Here is an 18865-nt window from a genome sequence, read left to right as displayed (position 1 = left end):
TTATCGCGAATAATCAGTTCTCCTCACATCAGTTGGTAACTGATGGCATGTTATCTGGTACATATTGTTTTTTATTATTGTTGATATTTTATTCTTTCATGCTACCCGCCCTATCCGGGACACCGCGCTTTCGTCGCATGGCATTTCGGCATAAAGCTGTTTGTGTTAAGGGGGAGTTAAAAAATATCGCGCAAGAATGGGTGCGGGAAGCCAGGCAGGTAAGGTAGCGGAAGAGGTCGCTGATATCACGGAGTAAACGTCCTGGAAGTGAAGTGAGGATTAAACCTCCCTGTCCCCTGTTTGGGTCAGCTGATTTCACTTTTGCTCTTATGAAGGAATTCTGAATTTACTTTTGCATGACTAATTTCTGCGACAATTTCTGCGACAAAAAAACGACAATTTTGTGTGTGATGTTACTCTCGATTTTGACTTCGATTTAACAACCACCAACTGAGGTGGGGTTATGCTTTTGCATAACGGCAATTCCTACACTAATGTCAAGGTTGCGGCTGCATTAAGCCTGCAGGCAAAAGGAAGTTCAAAAGACGAAAGGTACAATTCAGACTAATATAATCTTTTTTTGAAGCGCTATCATGGGCTATTCCACGTTCTTTTGCAAGAGTTGTTCATATTAATTACCAAAAGTGCAGTAGCAGTCATTATTACAAAATATTTTCCGCAACAATAGTACATGCCAACACAGCGTAACCAGATATGAGCGACATCAGATAGCGGCTCATTGTACCTGACTAAAGACTATAGCCTGCTGAAAAAAATAAAAATACGAATAAAATAATACTAATTAAAAAACATGTTATAAATATAATATATCATAATCTGATGTAATAAAAATACGAAATAAAAAAGGTGTATGCCCGCATAAAACATCCGGCATTGGCATGGTGAATGCCTTGCTATCTTTCAGCAGCATTGTTTAACACCACGAAACTTCAAAGTTCAACGCTAAAACATTCGCAAGATTTTGCTATTTCCAGCACTCGATTAAAAATCAATCGCTATGGATATCGGCGACTATTTACAGGGTCGATTGCCTTGGGACAATTTTGTCCGCGTTTCCAGTTTGGACCATTTTTTTTCAGGAACATAACATTGTCCAGGAACATATTGTGCGGTACCAAATTGTCCTGAAGTATTTTGGGAAGGACAACATTGTCCTACACCCGTTGCGATGCACTTTGTGTTGCTAGAACGTGAAATGTGAGGTATTACGTGTGAAATAGTACCAGTTGAACCTTCATTATGTCTTTGAAATATTCCACAATTTACTCTGAATTGTGCCCCGCGGCTTTGTTGAAGCACGCGACGCCAGGATGCAGGAAAAAACTGCATGGCTCCAGAAATTTTAGTAATACTCGAAATAAATATATATGTAGCCTTTTTTGGTGGACGGACTGGAGCTCATAAAGGTCTATGAAGCACTAACCTTTGGAATGCACATCAAACGTTGGGCTGCCATTTGTAGATGCCAGGGGCGCGTATTTCTTCTTGTTTCCAGGGGAATCCACGGGCACCGTCTCCATAACGAACTCTTCAGATTTTTCTGGGATACCAAACCAGGCGAAAATTACTTGGGGGTCATCAAAATGTACTTTTTAACATTATCAGCCGAGAAACGAAGAAATATATATTGTCATTATGGGAAAAGGAGTGAAGCGTCTGAAAAACAGATAGACACAACGAAATGTGATTGCAATTTAAAGGACGAAGTAAATCCTGCATTTCAGTTGGGAAAACTGCGGCAATGAATGCGCAGGTAACCTCAGCGAACGTTAGTGAACGTGTATTAATAGTGTTTTATTTGAAAACGTGGGTGTGAAATTCTGGAAGAAACTTACAAGACGTATCGGACACTGGTTAGAATAAAGCTATGCGGACCTCGAAAATTATTCTCAGCTACTTTAAAAATGCGGCATAAGAAAATTCCCCATTGATAGGGTGGTGGTAGTGCCAGTGCGCTGAGGTGAGCGCATTGTGTGCTTCAACGTGATACGAAAAAAACATTTAACAAAACCGAATCCTGCGAGAACATATTTTTTCACTTGAGTAGAAATACTTACCTAGTTCTACACATAACTGGTTTTATTCAGTGCATTCTTCTCTTTAACCTATTCAATAAACACATGTACCACAGAAGCTTCCTGCGTAAACTTCCCTTTTGCTTAAGCTTTATCGGATCACTTAATTGGCACGAACTCTTGCAATACCATCATCACAGATTACAAGCTTCAACTCATCCTATTAAAGATGTTTAGCGGCTTTGCAGGCGCAGTTGCACTGCAGTCTTTAACAACTGTCATGGGCGTCGCCTTCCTGAAAACTACAGCCCCGTAACAAGAATCCTGCACCACCGCTTCATTCGAGTTATTTTTTCGAGTTATCTTTCCCATCTTATCTTATCTTCCCAGTTATCTTATCTTCATTCGAGTTATCTTTCCCATCAACAACAGTCTATTTGTGCCCACTGCGGACAAAGCCCTCTTCCAAAGGTTTACAGCCACACCTTACGTAAATTTGCTCAGTACACTTTTTTGCCTCGAATTTTCTTCATTTTTTTCATAAAGTCCTCGGACTTCCCCTATACTGTTTACCGTGTCTTGGTGGTCATTCGATAAAACAAATGGTCCATTTGTTATTCGTCGTCCGCATTTCATGAGCAGTCCATCCCCACTTTTTTTACTTAATTTGATCTATTACGTATTCCACACGGGTTCTCTAATATACCCTGTTGTTATTCATGCTGGTTAAGGACAGCCAATAGATTAGAAAACAAACTTTCATGCTTGTTTGGTTTCAGTCCGCCGTTTTCCACTCAGCTAATCTGCAACTGGATATAAAAAGGTTGAAACGACACCAGAAGAATCTTCTGAACCAGAATTTACAAACCAGGTGTTTATGCGGGAGCGATGAAGCATGTCAGGTTAGTTTAACGTGGCAGATGTACAGAAATGTTCCATATATACGAAACACCGCCAAATGGCCTTCACTAACAAACTGAGATCCCCAGATTTCTACCGTACTCAAGGCTTTGCCATCATTTCCAGGCATAGCTTTTCAGCTCACTGCTGAAAAACTGTGGCGGTATGTTATTATAATAATGAACTGAGCATAAATTGGGTAAAGTTTCTTGCCGGGCCCGCACATCTGTCATTTTCCTTTCGCCTCACCTTCCACTGCGCCACTGAAGAGTAGTTTGAAATATTCACATATTTTTCTCGTCAGCTTTGTGGAATTTATTTGCTTGCAAAAGCCGTACTTGGCTTCAGGGGTAGCAACTGGACCCTAGATCCAACATCAATGACTTGCGTCCTAAAAAACAAAACACTGAGTGGTAATAAACTTACGATTTGGGATGTCGTGATTGTAGCGCGATCTGCAGGCGTTGTAGAGGGGGCACCGGGACCAGAAGCAGCACACGATCACCAGAATCGTGAGTGCGAAACAGGTGAGCGTCACCGACACTGCGATGGCGGTCGCCAAGCTGAAAACAGGGAAATCAAATTTTGAGTGAGAACTGAGCTAATAAAAAGTTGATGGCCAACAAAAGAGCATTACGTATGGAAGCATTCATCCCTATGATTGAGTGTAAGTGTAAGAATGGTTTTATAATACATGTAAACGGAGTGGACCAGAGTAGGCACGCATAGACCGCTCCACGTTTTCTAGCCACAGGCACGCCCGTAGACTACTTGTCAGGGCGCAGCCACCATAAATGAAAGTAGTTTTGCTGTGGCGTGGTTCATGCTCATAGATTTGGTAAAAAGCGCACTATACGGGGACAGAAGAAAAGACAGTGCCACGGGACAAGCACTCGTCCCGTGTCACTGTCTTTTCCTCTGTCCTCGTCTATTGCGCTTTTTACCATGTCGAAGTCGTACCACAAACTAGCCCAAATTTCTGCGTTGAATCATGCTCATAGAGGTTGCGACGAAGCTGTTCGAAATTAGTTTCAGGGAGTTTGGAGCAAGTGTGTAGCTTTGAAACACGAATTGAAATTTTTGGGGTTGTACACGCCAAAGCTGCACTTAAGAGTGCGGTGTGTGCTGTATTGCACCTAAGTAGGAGCACCTAAGCATCTTCAAGGCCAGCCGGTCTCAACACACAGGAAGTGCTTAGAATCATAATAAGGCAGCTACTTGGTGCCTGGCGGTTTCCCGACTGGTGTAGGTGTCTCTGCAGTCACGCTATAAATGTAAAACGTAAAATCCAAATGATCCTACTTAAGCGTAGGAAGACATGGTGGGGTCAATGTGCCGTTGTTGAAGAATGTCAAATATTTTAAAATAGTATTCATCATGACCTACTAGTGTAATATTTACAGTGCGCTTTTTTTTCTTTTTTGGGGGAGAAGGAGGGGGGGGGGCTGCTACATTGACCTTCAGCGCCCATTCATACATCCCAACTATAATGTTTTTTGCTGGTAAACTCCAAACGCTGCGCAGTGACTACAAGAACATTATGTCATTTTAATTTTCAGCCTTTCCGCGCAGAAGAGCTATTTCAAGTACGATGAAAATTAGAAAAGAAAAATGCAGACAACTTACAATACAAATAGACTCCGCCTTCAGATTTTGCGGATAAAACATTTGATGAACTCCGCTAAAAATTCACTTTTTATCGCTGCTGCGGAAACCTATGCAGCATTTTGTGCGGTTTTGCTAGAATAAACGGCGCCATATTTCAATTGAACCCATACGTTTCAGTTAAGCCAATGTATGTGCTGTAGTGATAGTTATACAAATTGTAGCGACAAAGAATCGCATCCCTAAATGTCTACACTCCTAAAAATTTTTTGACGGTTTTGCGCACCGAAGCAACACATAAGCAGTGAAGGAGGCGCCCTGTAGGGGAGGGTTCGGGATTAATTTCAACCACCTGGGAATTTTCGACATGCGCTGAAATCGCGGCACACCAAAATCGCGACACACAAAAGTTTTTGTTTTTCGCCTTCATCAAAAAGAAAATGGCTGCTGCAGCCAGGATCGAACCCACGTCCTTGGACTCAGAAGCACAGCTCCTTTGTCACTGAGCACCAGCGGTGGGTATTCCCACCATTTTAGCCTGTCTGTCTGTCTGTCTGTCTGTCTGTGTCTGTCTGTCTGTCTGTCTGTCTGTCTGTCTGTCTGTCTGTCTGTCACTCGATGCAGTCACGCAGTCAAATATTCAGATATCTTGAGCAAGAACGTTTATAAACAAAACTTTTTTCCAAATCAGTAAAACTAGAAGCACACTTTACACTTGCCAACATTGTTAAGAAGAAAGACACATCAGGCATATGAGGCAAAACATCAATACACAAGTGGTATTTGCAATGTTCTTTTAAATAAAAAAACAAGGCGGCTTGATTTGGGCGATAGCATATAAACCTTTCCCGTTGCCAGAAATGTTTTGACCCAAAAGTACAAAAAGTCCTCGCACTAGAGCGTAGACTTCGTGGCGGTATGACAAGACCTTCAACATTAACGAACTGTTCCAGTGCATGGCACGCGATCGAGTGGAACGCGAGAACATTCAGTTGACTTGAGCAAACCTCTGCCGTGCTTATCGTGGTCGTAGCGATAGGGGAGAAGAGAGTGTGAAGTGGGCGGGAAAGCAAAATGGGGCGCTTATGAGGCAGGGGCAGCGGACGACTTTCGTCTTTCGTATCGTCTTTCGAATAAATTTTCGGCAAAGTGGGCAGATCCGCGAAAAAATTTTAAGCCCCTTATTGAATTAAGAAACTGCACCGCAGTACTTACGTGTTGTCGATCTCGTAGAACCACCTGTCAGGTGGGCAGCACTTGGAGGCCTCCGGTCCGCAGCACTCGGTGTAGTCGTCCGGGTAGTAGATGCCCGGGCAGTGGTAGTAGTAGCGTTTCCACGTGCCGTTCCGCACGCCACTGCTGTCCGTGACGGTCTCCAGCTCCAAGTGACTCATGCATGTCGTGGCAGCTGCGCATAATCGATGGTAATGAGATGAAAAAAATATAAGCCTGAATTGCTCTTCGAATGAAGCGGTAAATCTACAGTATACAATACGGTGGCGATGATGAATGTATCATGCTGCGCCACCAATTACATGCTACCGCTATTTAAGAGGGAGGAATCAGTCGTGCGTTTCAGCCCGCTGTAGAGCACTCCCGTAGAGCTTTGCAACCATACACAACTCTACAAACACACCCCACAAAGAATGATTCACCGGAAGGAGCCCAATCGAAGAGCACTTGCAAAGAGCACCGCTGATGAAAGCACTGGCCGCGTACGTCATGCAACGGCTTGAAGACGTCACCAGAGGTTCTCTGGATTGTAAGGTCCAACCAGGCCCAAGTGCATGATTAACACAAACTTTGTTCATACCTGCTGGGTTTCCCGAATTGTCCGGGAGACTCCCGAATTTTGATGGTCTTGTACGATTGTACGACCGAAACAAAAAATATCCCGAATACACATCTATGTATGGCCAAACATTTCCCCCTGGCTGGCCACACTGTGCCGGAACTACCTGACAACTTGATCCAATACCACACCAATTGAAATCGTTATGAGTGAAGACCTGAAAAATCATAGTCGGCCATGCGCGCAAGATGAACTGGTCACTACCACAGAAACGGTGAATGCGAGAGGCACTTCAGCATAGTAAAGAAAAATTGCGTCCAGTTGCAATAATCCAGGTCTGACACAATCCTCAGTCGAAATGAAATCAAGGCTTCGGCGGACGCCCATCTGTTTGAGATTGATTTTAAAAGACCTAATAAAGAAGACGCCGACGACAAGAGAAAATAAAACAGTGACGTTTCAGCCCCCCTTTTTCGCACTAAAATAAGTATGAACGCAGTGTGAACAAGGCTCTCGTTTTTGGTCCGAACAAGGCTATCGTTTGGAGGGCCGAAACGTCATTGTTTTGTTTTCTATTGTGGTCGGCGTCTTCTTCATTATGTCTTTTACCAAACCTCAGTCACGTTATTTTGGCGAAGGGTCGCAGGAGCGAACATTGTTACATTGTTACGCTCGACAGCACTTCCAGAACTTCCTGAAAAGGGCGGCGCCAGCCACGTCGAAGATTTAGCAACTGACCAGTGGTTTAGCCTGTTGGTAGTTTGAACGAGACAGTTCAGTTCATCCTCTGTTGTCACTAAATTAATAATTCATGAAAATTATTCCGTTCTTTTGCTACAAATGTTTCGATCCATCCATTTCCTATCCCTGGTCAGATTTCCCTAATGGTATCCCAGCGAACCAGGCAGGTATCTCTCTCTCTCTCTCTCTCTCTCTCTCTCTCTCTCTCTCTCTCTCTCTCTCTCTCTCTCTCTCTCTCTAATGGCGTGTAATTAGAGACTTCATGCCATGTAATGGGGCTGTGACGTGAAAGATGTTTATTTTGAACAAAAAGCGCGTTCGCCAATCTTCTTATAGGTGAGAGGTGTATGCCAGTGTGTAATTAGGCTCATAAGCTTGGCGCTGTGCATGGTGTCCCATCTGGTCGTGGCGAATTTTGTTGCAGTTTCACCGCCACCACCGTATTTGCTGGAAAGATGGCAGAGGGGTTTCTTAGTTTGCACCAAAGTGAAGCGCTTTTTCTCTGTTCGTTAGAGCCTCCTTGCTGAACTGGTGCGAATGAGGCAGTACTGGTTGTACCACCCACTCAAATGGTCAGAAATATGTTTAGTTTAGAAAGTTGACGACCAACACTGCTCTAAGCGAGTAAAGCTAAATCTGTAAGTTGCTGATTAGGGCGAGACAGAACTTTTCATAAGAAATGGTCTTCCTCAAACGTTGTTGTTAGACAGCTTCAGTTTCACGTACGTAGAAATTTCACTTACGCAGAGCTTTCACGCATGACGAGCGCGCATGCGCAGAACGCCAAGGGTCACCGTTAGTCTGGCGGACGCACGTGAGATTCGAATTTTTACGTTGCGGTCCTTACATAGCTTCCGCACGTAGAGTTGAATATCATGGCGGCCCCCTGCCCTCCCGCTTCGCAGCGACAACAGCTTCGTCGCTAATCCCTCGATGCGATATCGCGTTGCAAGCTGTTGATTTTTCCTTCACATTGCCCATTCTTACTCCCACATAAAGTTTAATGCTACAAATACGTTTTAGTTTTTTTTAGATAGAAGGGCGATTTTGCAGCTGTTAAGTTTTATGGTGTAGTGTTCGGCGTCATCATAGCAACGGGCTCGCGAGATAGCGAGTCGCTACAGCAGTGTCTGTGTCTGTTAGTAGATGGCGCTAGTAAAAACGCGCGGTTATGGGCGGCGAGCGCATGCATCCAGGCGCCCTACGCGCGGGTGCGTGCGTACGTGCAACTATGAGGGTTTCAGACTACATACGCGTGGGCTACGTATTCCAGAGTTACTCAATACAGACAGTTGCGAAACTCCGCTTCAGAATCCGGGCGGCGCTAGCCCCCCCACTCCGTGGAAGCTGAGGGGCAAGTCGACGCGCGCGGCACCTAGGAGATGAAAACGGAACTTCACTAAACTATTATTATTCAAAATTCTTCTATAAAATAAAGATTGCTTTTTAAATTAAAACACAATAATTACGTAAAATTTACTTGTGTTTTTGCGGCTTTTCTTTTTGTGACTTACAGCAGCAGCCGCAACCACTTCAGTACTGCTTCAACGTCCTGCCGACAGACGACAGGCTAGTCAACTTGCCCCGTGCTTGCCCCGGCGCAGGGGGACAACCGAAGACCGGCTTTCGATACATGGGGCCTATGGGGAGTTTCGCAACTGTCTATATCCAGTAACTCTGACGTATTCTACGTGGGATACGTATTCTTTTCCCTTTTGCATACGCGAACTCTGTACACACATGAAACTAAAACTTTCTAAACTGTTTCACCGAACGTGCTTATTTATTTCCTTTATAGTGACCTCGAATTTTGAACCAGAAGGTACACGCCATGCTGGATTTCAGGATGTACCTACCAACTGGCGCTGTTATCGCTGTCTCCTCCTTTGGGGGGGAGTAAGGAGGGGGGCTCGCCTTATCACCTTTTTTTGCCTCTTCTCTCACTGGTTTCCAAGTGCGTTCCGTGAAAGACCGAAGTGCCTTTTCTTAGTCTGACGTATTTTTACGCGTACATTAGCGGGTTTCTTCGTCGTTAAGGTACGTCGCATCACGGCTATTTCAACACTTAAGGAAGCGGCTAGTTATGACTGCACAAACCGAACCAACGATTCGATAAAATGCGATTCCCGGCATAATCGTTAATTGTGTCATGCCGGTACAGGGAGTTGCAAAGGGCGCACCCACCTAGGGATAAGCGAAGCGTCTTCATTACAATCCAGCCAGTACTGATACGTTACTAGATATGAACAATATTCGCGTGATTTATTTGATCGATTATAGGGTCTAAGGCGTGGAAAATGTACAGGTTTATTTTGATCACCTGGGGATCGTTAACGTGGGCCTAAATATTGAACAGACGGGTGTTTTTGCTTTTCGCGTCCACAGAAAAGCGGCCCCCGCGGCGGGGTGTCGAACCCGCGTCCCTGTGCTCAGCAGCTCAACGCCTTAGCCACTGAGCCACCGCGGCAGTTAAATATATTTGCTTCCCTTATGGACTGCCAACATTCAATGCCGAACGTTTCTACACACACTGCCGCGAGTGTTTTTGTTGTTGTTGGGCGCGTGCCTTTTATGGCTTTCTGGATTGAGGCCAGAAGTCTCCAAAAACTTCATAAAGCACACAGTTACAGGAACGGAACCGAGGTTTTACGCGTGCTGGATGATTGTTTCTACTCGCTGGCTCATTTCAATATTGCTTTCAACTGTTTAAGAGAAATGCCATATGTTAAAATACTGAAGCAAATAACAAAGGGTGATTGGTCATGAATGAGACGCAGAGCACGTTTTTAGAATTTAAAGTTCAATACAAAAGTTTCATTTAAACGTTTTAATGGCATTACTAAACGTAGAATTAGGAGAAGAAGCCGCTTCAGGCAAAGTGAACAGACATTTGGTAAGAATCAAAGTCGGTCATCAGGAATGGTGTGCTGACGCCCTATCGGTCAGCAGACAAGTTATCGGTATATATAAAACAAACAGTAAAGCCAGCGCAAATGAAAAAAAAAAAGTAGTGAACCAAATCCAAATGCGCATACATTGTGCAAGAAGTCAGTACACCAATATGCAGAAGATAGAGATGATAATTAGCTTTGAATAAATTGAAAACAGTGCTGCCTTAACTTTAGAATTGTAAATAATTTTCAGTCAATCCGGTAATAATTTCTCATATATAAAAGTACAACATTCAAAAGTATTCAAATCAAAGGGACTGAACTTTCATGTGATGATTAAGCGGCGCATTTATTGGTTCCCCGAACATCCCGTAACACTAAAATCAAGAAATAACTTGGAAATATCGCCAGCACCGGCAGAGGGTTCAGTGGAGGCGAAATGAAATACCTACTTCCGTTAACAAATTTCGAGTCTTTGGGTATGAATGTTTTCCCCGAAACTTCATTTAACGCATATCCAAATAAAAACTTGTTGCGCAAGGAATGGCTGATTCGTGCACGCGTGCTGAATGAAACCGCTCAGCGTATATAAGTGCTTCACATTTTCACCAACAAGTCACGTTATTTGGAGAGTTCTTCCTCCATTTCTCCTTTTTGTTCCTGCAGTAATTACTGACATGGGAAGCCTAACCAACTTAGTTTAAAACATGCAAGCAACATCGAAATTCTCATAAAGATTGAGCTTTTGAAATGGGGTTATGAAGAGATTCAAAAACCAGTAAAGCAGTTTCTACGTGAAGCGGGCTTCGTCGCAAGCAGCGCTGTTAAAGCCAGAGCACGCTTTACATAAAGACTCCACAAAATTGGCTGTTTTTGCACGGGTAGGCATTGCTAGAAAAAATTGCTTTCTTTCATCAATGGAAATTGGGACTTGGGCATATTGTTACGCAGAGTCAAACAAAACCGGGCCGTAACTTTATAAGTTATCGTTTAGTGCGTAGAATTCCTACTTGAATCGTCTTCGTCACGCTTTCGTTACCGATGAAGGGGCGTTGTAGATTGTATCTGTGCAGTTTAAACCAGCCGAACGCTGTTGTGGGCTCCCCTGAAGGGCGTCTCTTTTCTGCATTTGTTGTACTTGGTGCTGGTCACAATAGTGCGACGAAAAAATTGTTATTTTTATTTTTTGCTGTGCTTCCATCTCACCTCTTTTGGTTGGTGTTTTTTACCCCTGACAGCATCTTTTCTTTTTGTTATGTTACTGTACTTGACGCTGCTCGCGACAAGGTAAGGCGATTTTCTTTTACCTTTTGTTTTTGTTCAAATTTTGTTTCGTCTCTTCGACTCCCCAATTTGAGCCCGAGCTTTTTAATTCATTTTCAAAGCAATCCCACGTGAATTTTTAATGTAATGCAAGCGCTAATTTTTGTTTACACAGTTGCCTTTCCTCTTGAGAGCGCGAAAGGCTACCTGCGCGCTAAGCATATCTGACAGGTATGAACGATGCAACCAGTGCTAGAAGTTTCAAACGGTATTGCCTAGGCGCACTTCTTTTGAGCCTCGCAGTTATGGGAGGAAAATAGACAATACCCGCTAAATTTGGGGCCCACAATAAATTTGTTCCAAGCAACAATTTATTCCAATTAATCGTAAAAAAAATGCTCCGCCTTAAACTATTGCTCGTAATTTTTTTTTTGCTTTATAGAACAAGTCATCCAATATGTTATTAGAGTGCAATAGCGAGATTCAAGACAACTCTTTATATAAAAGAAACAATGCCTGAAAAAAATGAAGCTGCAAGCAACCGAAGTAGTGGACTAACGCTAAATCATTAGGCTTAGTAACTATTCGACGGCAAATGGGAGCAATTCCAAAAATATCGTTTCAGCCCATCCGGACTAATTTCCTACGCCCTAATAACGTGAGGAACTTCACAACGATACAAACTTACAAAAGTTCAAGTTGTTAGTAACTGTCGTGTCACCTTCTGGTGATACATTATGTCCTAACAACAGGGTGCTCCTAGTTTTTGTTGGAGTTCAGAAGCTGAACGGATAAACAAGAACAAAAAAACGTGAAAAATAGCCACACCTCCGCTACGTTCCTCTTTATTTCTCGCTTCTGCGTCCCATCTATCCGAGCTGTCAACTTAGAAACGTGCAAGTCCACTCCGTCCTCAACTCTACTATTCTAAGCTTTATTTTTTGCACCCCCTACAGAGCTACTCAAGATTCACGCAAGCGCAACGGACAAATGCAAGTACAGCACTCGATGCACAAAGCTTTCAAGCAGCAACGCAGTGCTGACTTGAAAAACTTGCTGCGGCCGCCACCGACATCACGCGTACGCTTTCAAGGAGTCCGCGTAAGTGCTCCGAAACATGCCACATTCGTTCCCGTTGCTTAGTTTCGTTTTTTGATAACCCCGCTGAACGGGCCTCTTCGTCCGCATCGTTGCGTGAGTGACTGGAGCGCAAACGAAAACATTTGGCCGATACTCCGGGCGCTCTCAAGCGGGACGGCCGCTATTGACCGAAGCTGACACGGTGACGCCGCGGCCATCGCGAGGAGCGAAAGCAAACAAACAAAAACGGAGGATCTTTGTCTACAGAACAAGTTGGCAACATTGTTTCCCTCTTTCTGTCTCTCTTTGCTACGATCTTATTTTTCCCGCCAAATGGAAGTGATGTGCGCAAGAGACAGGAACGAATATTTCCTCTGCGCCTGCAAGTTTTCGTTTGCTTTCTTTTTAGGGTGCTTCTGTTTAGTTATCTGCTCAATCACAAGAGAGAGAAGAGCCGGAGACGAAGGGGAAAGAGTTGAACGGAGAGAAAGAGGGCGTTGCCTCTTCCAGCAGTTGACGCAACTGCCACCAGTGGGCGCCAGCGTATAAAATTGGGGCGCCCTCTGGGGAGTGTCGGGTTAGTTGCACTGAGTGGCCCCGCTAGGGACGTTCATGCGTTCATGAGTCACGGGCTCTGTGCCCCCCGGATAGTGTTTGCTTGTGGCCTTGCGCACAAATTGATTTTCGGTCATTTTCTGCCGGATACAAAGACGAAGGGGCTACTTTTAAGCGCTATATTTGCTGCGTGCTAGTACCGGACTCGCTGAGACGCTTTGTGAGAAGGGAATGGTCGGACGCTGGTACGAAAGAAACAGCATGCAACCAAAGTATTTGCTTAGGTGAAACTCAAGTTTAAGGATTACTTTGCACAGTTCACACTTATACCTGCCTCCAAAAATCAGATTAGCCGCAGAATGGGAGGGGGGGGGGGATTTATTATTTTTTGCAGCATACGTGGCCTGTAAGCCGACGACATCAATCGTCATTTCAACGCCACAATAATGCTGCAAAACAAGCAAATTCATAATACATTTATTTGCAATTCGGAGGAGCAGTGGCACTGGGAACTGCCCAGCTAGTTCACCTACCGACTGATTATTTTACGGGACTTCACTGTGGCGGACTTTGCTTTCTTTAAAAACTTTTCAGAGTATGATGGCTCATACCACGTCCCAGACGAGAATCTGGAGAAGAGGTTCTCGGAACGCACCACACTGTCTTCATTGCTGCTGACAAAGAAATTGTCCAAGGTTCCTGCTTCTCAGCAGCGCGGTGCTTGTCGTTGCCAAATGCAGTTGTATATCACTTTTCCCGCCGTGCGCCATGTTCACGTCGCATGCACAAGTCCTGCAAAATCCCAAATGCCTGCCTTTCCATGGACGGTCGAAAACACGGAAATTCTGTAGTATAATACCTTGAGAGGAACTGCAAATACATCTTCTTCGGCAATACCATGTTGCCAACAGAGCCTTCAAGATTACTTAACTCAAGAAAAAGGCCTACACGTCCACTGAACTCAAATGACTTGGATAAGACTTCCGCTAACTTCAGCTGGCTGCCTTACTGATGACGGCAATTACGATGCGGCGGTGCTGCTTTACATGTATTTTTTTCCATCACGGTTGGGGCATTTTTTCGGGATATTTACGACCGTTCGCATACAAATGGGAGGATAGGTTAAAAATCGGGCGTCTCCCGGACAAATCGGGAAAGTTGGCAGGTATGCATGATACTACACTCTCGTTTGTACTCATGCTAAAGAATTAAAATCCGGAATCTGGAGCATTCGCGAAGTCCTTTTATAAAAGGCTCTACGATTTAAGGATCAACGTTCTAATGAAAGGCCTTCCTCTTATCTTCCCACAGTTCTGTTACTGTGGGTTTTCTCGATTTCGTAGAGGGCTGTAGATTGACATTGCGGAACCTTGGGTACGGTGCACTATTAGACATGTTTCACAAATAGCGCCAAATAAAGTAAAGCAAAGTAATTTTCTTGCCCTCGCTGCACCCTTGTCCAAACTGACTGAGCCTTATCCCTGTGTATATTCAGGCTTGTTCCATTTGCTAACTCTCACAGTCTTTTCTTTTTTTATTTAAGTACCTACATTCTTCCGATGTTTACGACATGTATGCAATGTAACCAACCTCTAATCGGCCCTGAAGCGCCTGCAGTATGTTGAAATGAAAACAAATGAGTAAAACGTTCTTAGGCTACTTTTGGTGCGTGCTTTGTTCTTCAGTGGATAAAATTGGGTTGGTTTTATTTAATTAGACTTTTCTTACTATTCACGACAGCGGTGACTTGGGCGCTGTTCATATCACTCCAACCAACTAAACATGTTTTTTTAACTGACGATTTAGCATATTCCACAGTGTATTGTATTTCGAAACCTTGGTACCCCGGTAGGATTACGATGTGTGACAATCAAATATTGGTATTAAAATTTATTCCACGGTGGTTATGTCGGCCTTGCGGTTTTTTATGCGTATGTCCCCTCTCCTGTTCTTGCATCTACTTTTCAACGCTGTAGTAGGAAAGCGGTGGTTTCATGTAATTTGTATTAAAACTGCGACTTCTGATTATTTATAATACAGACGCAGAAAAGTGTTCCCGTGGTTATAGGACTCTATGCCAGAGGATGAGCACGTAAGCTTTCTTGAAAGTAGTTAGATTACATTACAGTAGCAGACTACATGACGTAACGAGAAAACTATAAGTTAACAACGATGTAGGTAGCAAACTAGGGCTATTCTAACACGTTTCTGTTGCGTACGTTTCCCTAATCTCACAAAAGTTCCGAGCAATAATTAGCCCATTTTTAACACGAAAGTGTTTTATCCCGGATACACAAAGATTTCGCTGACGTCATATCCGTCACGGAAGTGACGCTACTATAACCAGGGTGTCGAACCGGAACCGGAACCGAACCGAAAACCGGAACCGAACCCGAATTTTTGCTCGGAACCGGAACTGAACCGGAACCGTATTTTTTCCGCCATTTTGGAACTGAACCCGAACCGGAACGAATTGAAGGAACCGTTCCGAACCGGTTCCGGGGCTCAAAACTGTAATTTCTAGTTTTCCATCCCGGTACCTTACCTTGCATCCGAAGATATTTTTACCATTCGCCAGACGACACCAAGCAATATTTTGCATAGTCTGCAGTTCCCAAGGCCCATAAGGTTCTCATCTTATTATTACCCTAAATTTAATGTAAAGTCCATATCCACTATTAGTTTGCTTTAGGTATTGCCCATCCCCCCAAATTATCTTTCGGCATTTACAATAACCTAAGTTAGAACGCATATTCCGTGGCAACATATCATTGGGTATTCTTTATGATTTCTATCTGCAGTGTGTTTAAAATCGTGTGAAGTTTTCATGTTGTTAATTCGAATGCATCCGTGTCCGCTTGGGAAGGCCTTCAGGGACACCATCAACAATAAATCAGTATCTTCCACTTATTTTAGTTTGAGTGGGCACTTGTATAAAAACAGCACTGAGACACAAACACTCACAGTTCTCTACGTCACCATCACTTTTTCTTGTACAGTGCCATTGTGTCCTTTGGTTACTGCCCTAGAAGAACACGAGAATTGAAAAAAAAAATTGGGGCCTTCTCATTTTCACTTTTAAAATAAATGCGATAGCATTTCGATGCATGGATTTAAGTCGATTAACGCGGATTAGCGGGTAGACTAGGGTGGTTTAGTGAGATGAGTGAATGAACTAATGTGAATTAGTGGGACTGCGGTGTTGATTAATATGGATTAGAGGAATTAGCGGGTCAGTTAAGGCGGATTAGAGGGTTGGACCAAAGATGATAGATTTGGGGTTCTTGGCATTTGTAAATTTTGCAGCGTTCTCTTTCTCGACCAATCAGGAAATTTAGTTACGCACAAAATAGCCGTAAAGTTATGTGTCGACCACCTGAATGCTATAAAAGGCCTTTTTTATGCACGTATTACGCTCTTATGTTATTTCTCGCGTAAGATTTACATCTCGCAATGAAGTTAAAAACTAATTGCCTAATGCCTGTCTTATATTCACCAAAAGGTTCTCAAAATGTGTATATATATGAGGTAAGACTATGAAGCAACTAAACTGAAAGAAACAAAAAGGAACGATCAACTGGTTTGATGCGAAAGACACCCGATACCATTCTCCGATACCTTCTCTTTCTTCATGCTACCGTTCTGCAGCCTTCCACAGGTGTAGCATCTCAACCCCCGAACAGCCCCTTCCAAGCTGAGGAAGAGGCGATAGCACGTGCGCTTAGCCAAAGGGCCGCCAAAAGTCTAATAACAGACTCTTATCAGGCGTGGCGCAACTTTGCCAACAGTGTATTGCATGTTACATCACTTCGAATGAACAAGTAGAGACCACCAACGAGATCAGCCAGGATTGTATGGGCACCAGCTCATACTGGCATCGCCGGCAGACAAGATCACCAACCTCGTGGCTGGACATTTGACCCGCTTAGCCAGCGCTGATGAAGCCGAGCCCGAGCGCATGCATCCTGTATACATTCCAGGAAATTAATTAGCACTATAGGCTCTCCCGTAGAACGTATTCCTTCCCGCACAAATCGCTAGCGAATAGCCAGGAAAGATTATTCCGTGGACTGCGGATTAACACCTTCCCACACATCACCAGTCTTCACCTCTTTGACGGGACACAATTCTCTCCATTTCGTCGCTTCTGTGGGGGGCCTGGGAACCTTATACACACAGTAGGCGGCTGCGACAAGTCCACCCTAGATCCACCCAACCTACACGTTTCCATAGAGATTTGGGAGAAAGCCTTGGCCAGCTCCGGCCTGGAAGATCAGTTTCTCTTGATGGAAACGACTGTCGACTCTACCCCTTGAATGAGGACGCCTCTCTGAAACTTTTCCTTGATTTATTTAAAGTTCATTTTCCCTCTCTCTGCGAGGGATAATTACTGCTGCTTGTGTCTTCACTCAGCTATTATCTTTCGTAGAGCCCAACCGCTCACCTGTCGCTGAAGTGCCATTTAGCAAGTTCCTATCTCCGGTGGTTCCCTATCCAATTCCGTCCTGTACACGGCGTCCAATGAGTCATTGAAGCCGTTCTTTCTTTCTAACTGGTACGTTAGCGTATGACAGATGAGCAGAAGGAAATCGCTTTAAACGCCACCAGCCACGCTTGACAGTCGGCGGCTGTTTTCGACTTCTAGCAGTGCTAATGATTTCGTGTTAAAGCTAAAGCGCCCTTGAAACAAGAGATACATGAAAAGCGTAGCAGACCAACCAATTTATTTGCAATGCAAAATCTTTTGCCTCATTGTGCGAAAACAGGGGTGCATGCGCGCGTGCGTGCCTAGATATTTGGTGGAACCAAAAAAGATGTTGGGCGCTCAGGCTCTCCTGCGCGCCAAAAAGACTTCCCGCTCGCCAGTAAACTACCTGCCTGCCTTGCTGCCGGCCAGGCAGGCGATTCCTGCGAGGATGCGTGATTTCGGGACGAGGGGCGGCCCGCCACGAGACGCCCGGGCGGAGGGTGGACGAGGCGGAGACGCAAAATGCTGTACCATGGCGACACTCCAGGGTACTAAAAAAATTCTGCAGAAATTCAAACAATTATCTACTAATGCGTAGCATTCCTATGCCGCTTGTCCTCAGTGTGAGTTTCTACAGCCAATTTTTTGGTTTTTATAAATCCTGTCCGACCAATTATCTCAATTTACGCTGCTATAATTACAAATGGAATATTCGGGAAATCTCTATTATTGTGGAAATGCAGGCAGTTATATGGTTTCCCATTTTCTTTAATTGCTTAATATATTTTGTAGTTTTTCAAAATTTCGTTCGACCAATTATATCCATTTACGCTATTATAACGATTACATTTGTAACTCGCGAAATCCGCCTTATTGTGGATATGCAGGGTGTTACACAATTCGCCAGTTTCCGCAATTATTTTAGATTTTTTTTATTTTTTACATTTATAAATTTTGTTCGACTAATTATCTCCATTTACCCTATATAACTATTACAGGTGGAAATTTCCCGAAATCCTCATTATTGTGGAAATGCAGGGTGTCACACGGTTTGCCAGTTTCGGTGATTACTTTTTTTTATTTTTTAGTTTTTCAGAAATTTTGTGCGACCAGTTATCTACATTTACGCTATTATAGCGATTACAGGTGAAACTCCCGCGAAATCGGTATTTTTGTGAAAATGAAGGGGGTTACACGGTCCTTGCTGTGGGTAAAGAATGGTACGCATTAAAACGATTGTGGACGGGCGGGTCGTCTGCTTAGTAGGACGGGGCAATAGGCAGTCTGAAGGAAGGCTGCCCATTACCAGAAGATTATGGCGAAGATGCATCGAGGGGGAGGCGTCGGAGGCACCCGTGTGCTACGCACTGGTCAGGAGGCTACCTGTTTGCCTTCCAGAAGACTGTGGCGAGAACGCATTATTTGGAGACGATGTGCGGCCCGTCACTTGTCGGCGAAGGGAGTGGATCACATGGCTGCACAGCGGCTACGTAGAGCCATGCGTTACAGCGCAGCCCTTAAGCACCCGCTCCTG

At 44.1% G+C, this 18865-nt stretch overlaps 1 protein-coding gene across 1 annotated transcript in view; it reads right to left on the bottom strand.

The window, feature by feature from the left end:
* The window catches only part of LOC144151524 (uncharacterized), a 65271-nt gene that overhangs the window by 10211 nt on the left and 36195 nt on the right, over nucleotides 1-18865 (bottom strand). The window contains exons 2-4 of the mRNA XM_077682607.1: nucleotides 5757-5949; nucleotides 3363-3499; nucleotides 1445-1561 (exon numbers count right to left, since the gene is read on the bottom strand). Coding sequence (XP_077538733.1) covers nucleotides 1445-1561; nucleotides 3363-3499; nucleotides 5757-5949 — 447 coding nt within the window. The remainder of the gene's footprint in view (nucleotides 1-1444; nucleotides 1562-3362; nucleotides 3500-5756; nucleotides 5950-18865) is intronic.

The sequence above is a fragment of the Haemaphysalis longicornis genome, unplaced genomic scaffold (assembly GCF_048455015.1).
Source record: "Haemaphysalis longicornis isolate Haplotype H1 unplaced genomic scaffold, Haemaphysalis longicornis Haplotype H1 scaffold_9, whole genome shotgun sequence".
Taxonomy (NCBI): domain Eukaryota; kingdom Metazoa; phylum Arthropoda; class Arachnida; order Ixodida; family Ixodidae; genus Haemaphysalis; species Haemaphysalis longicornis.
This window is presented reverse-complemented; position numbering and strand designations above follow the sequence as displayed.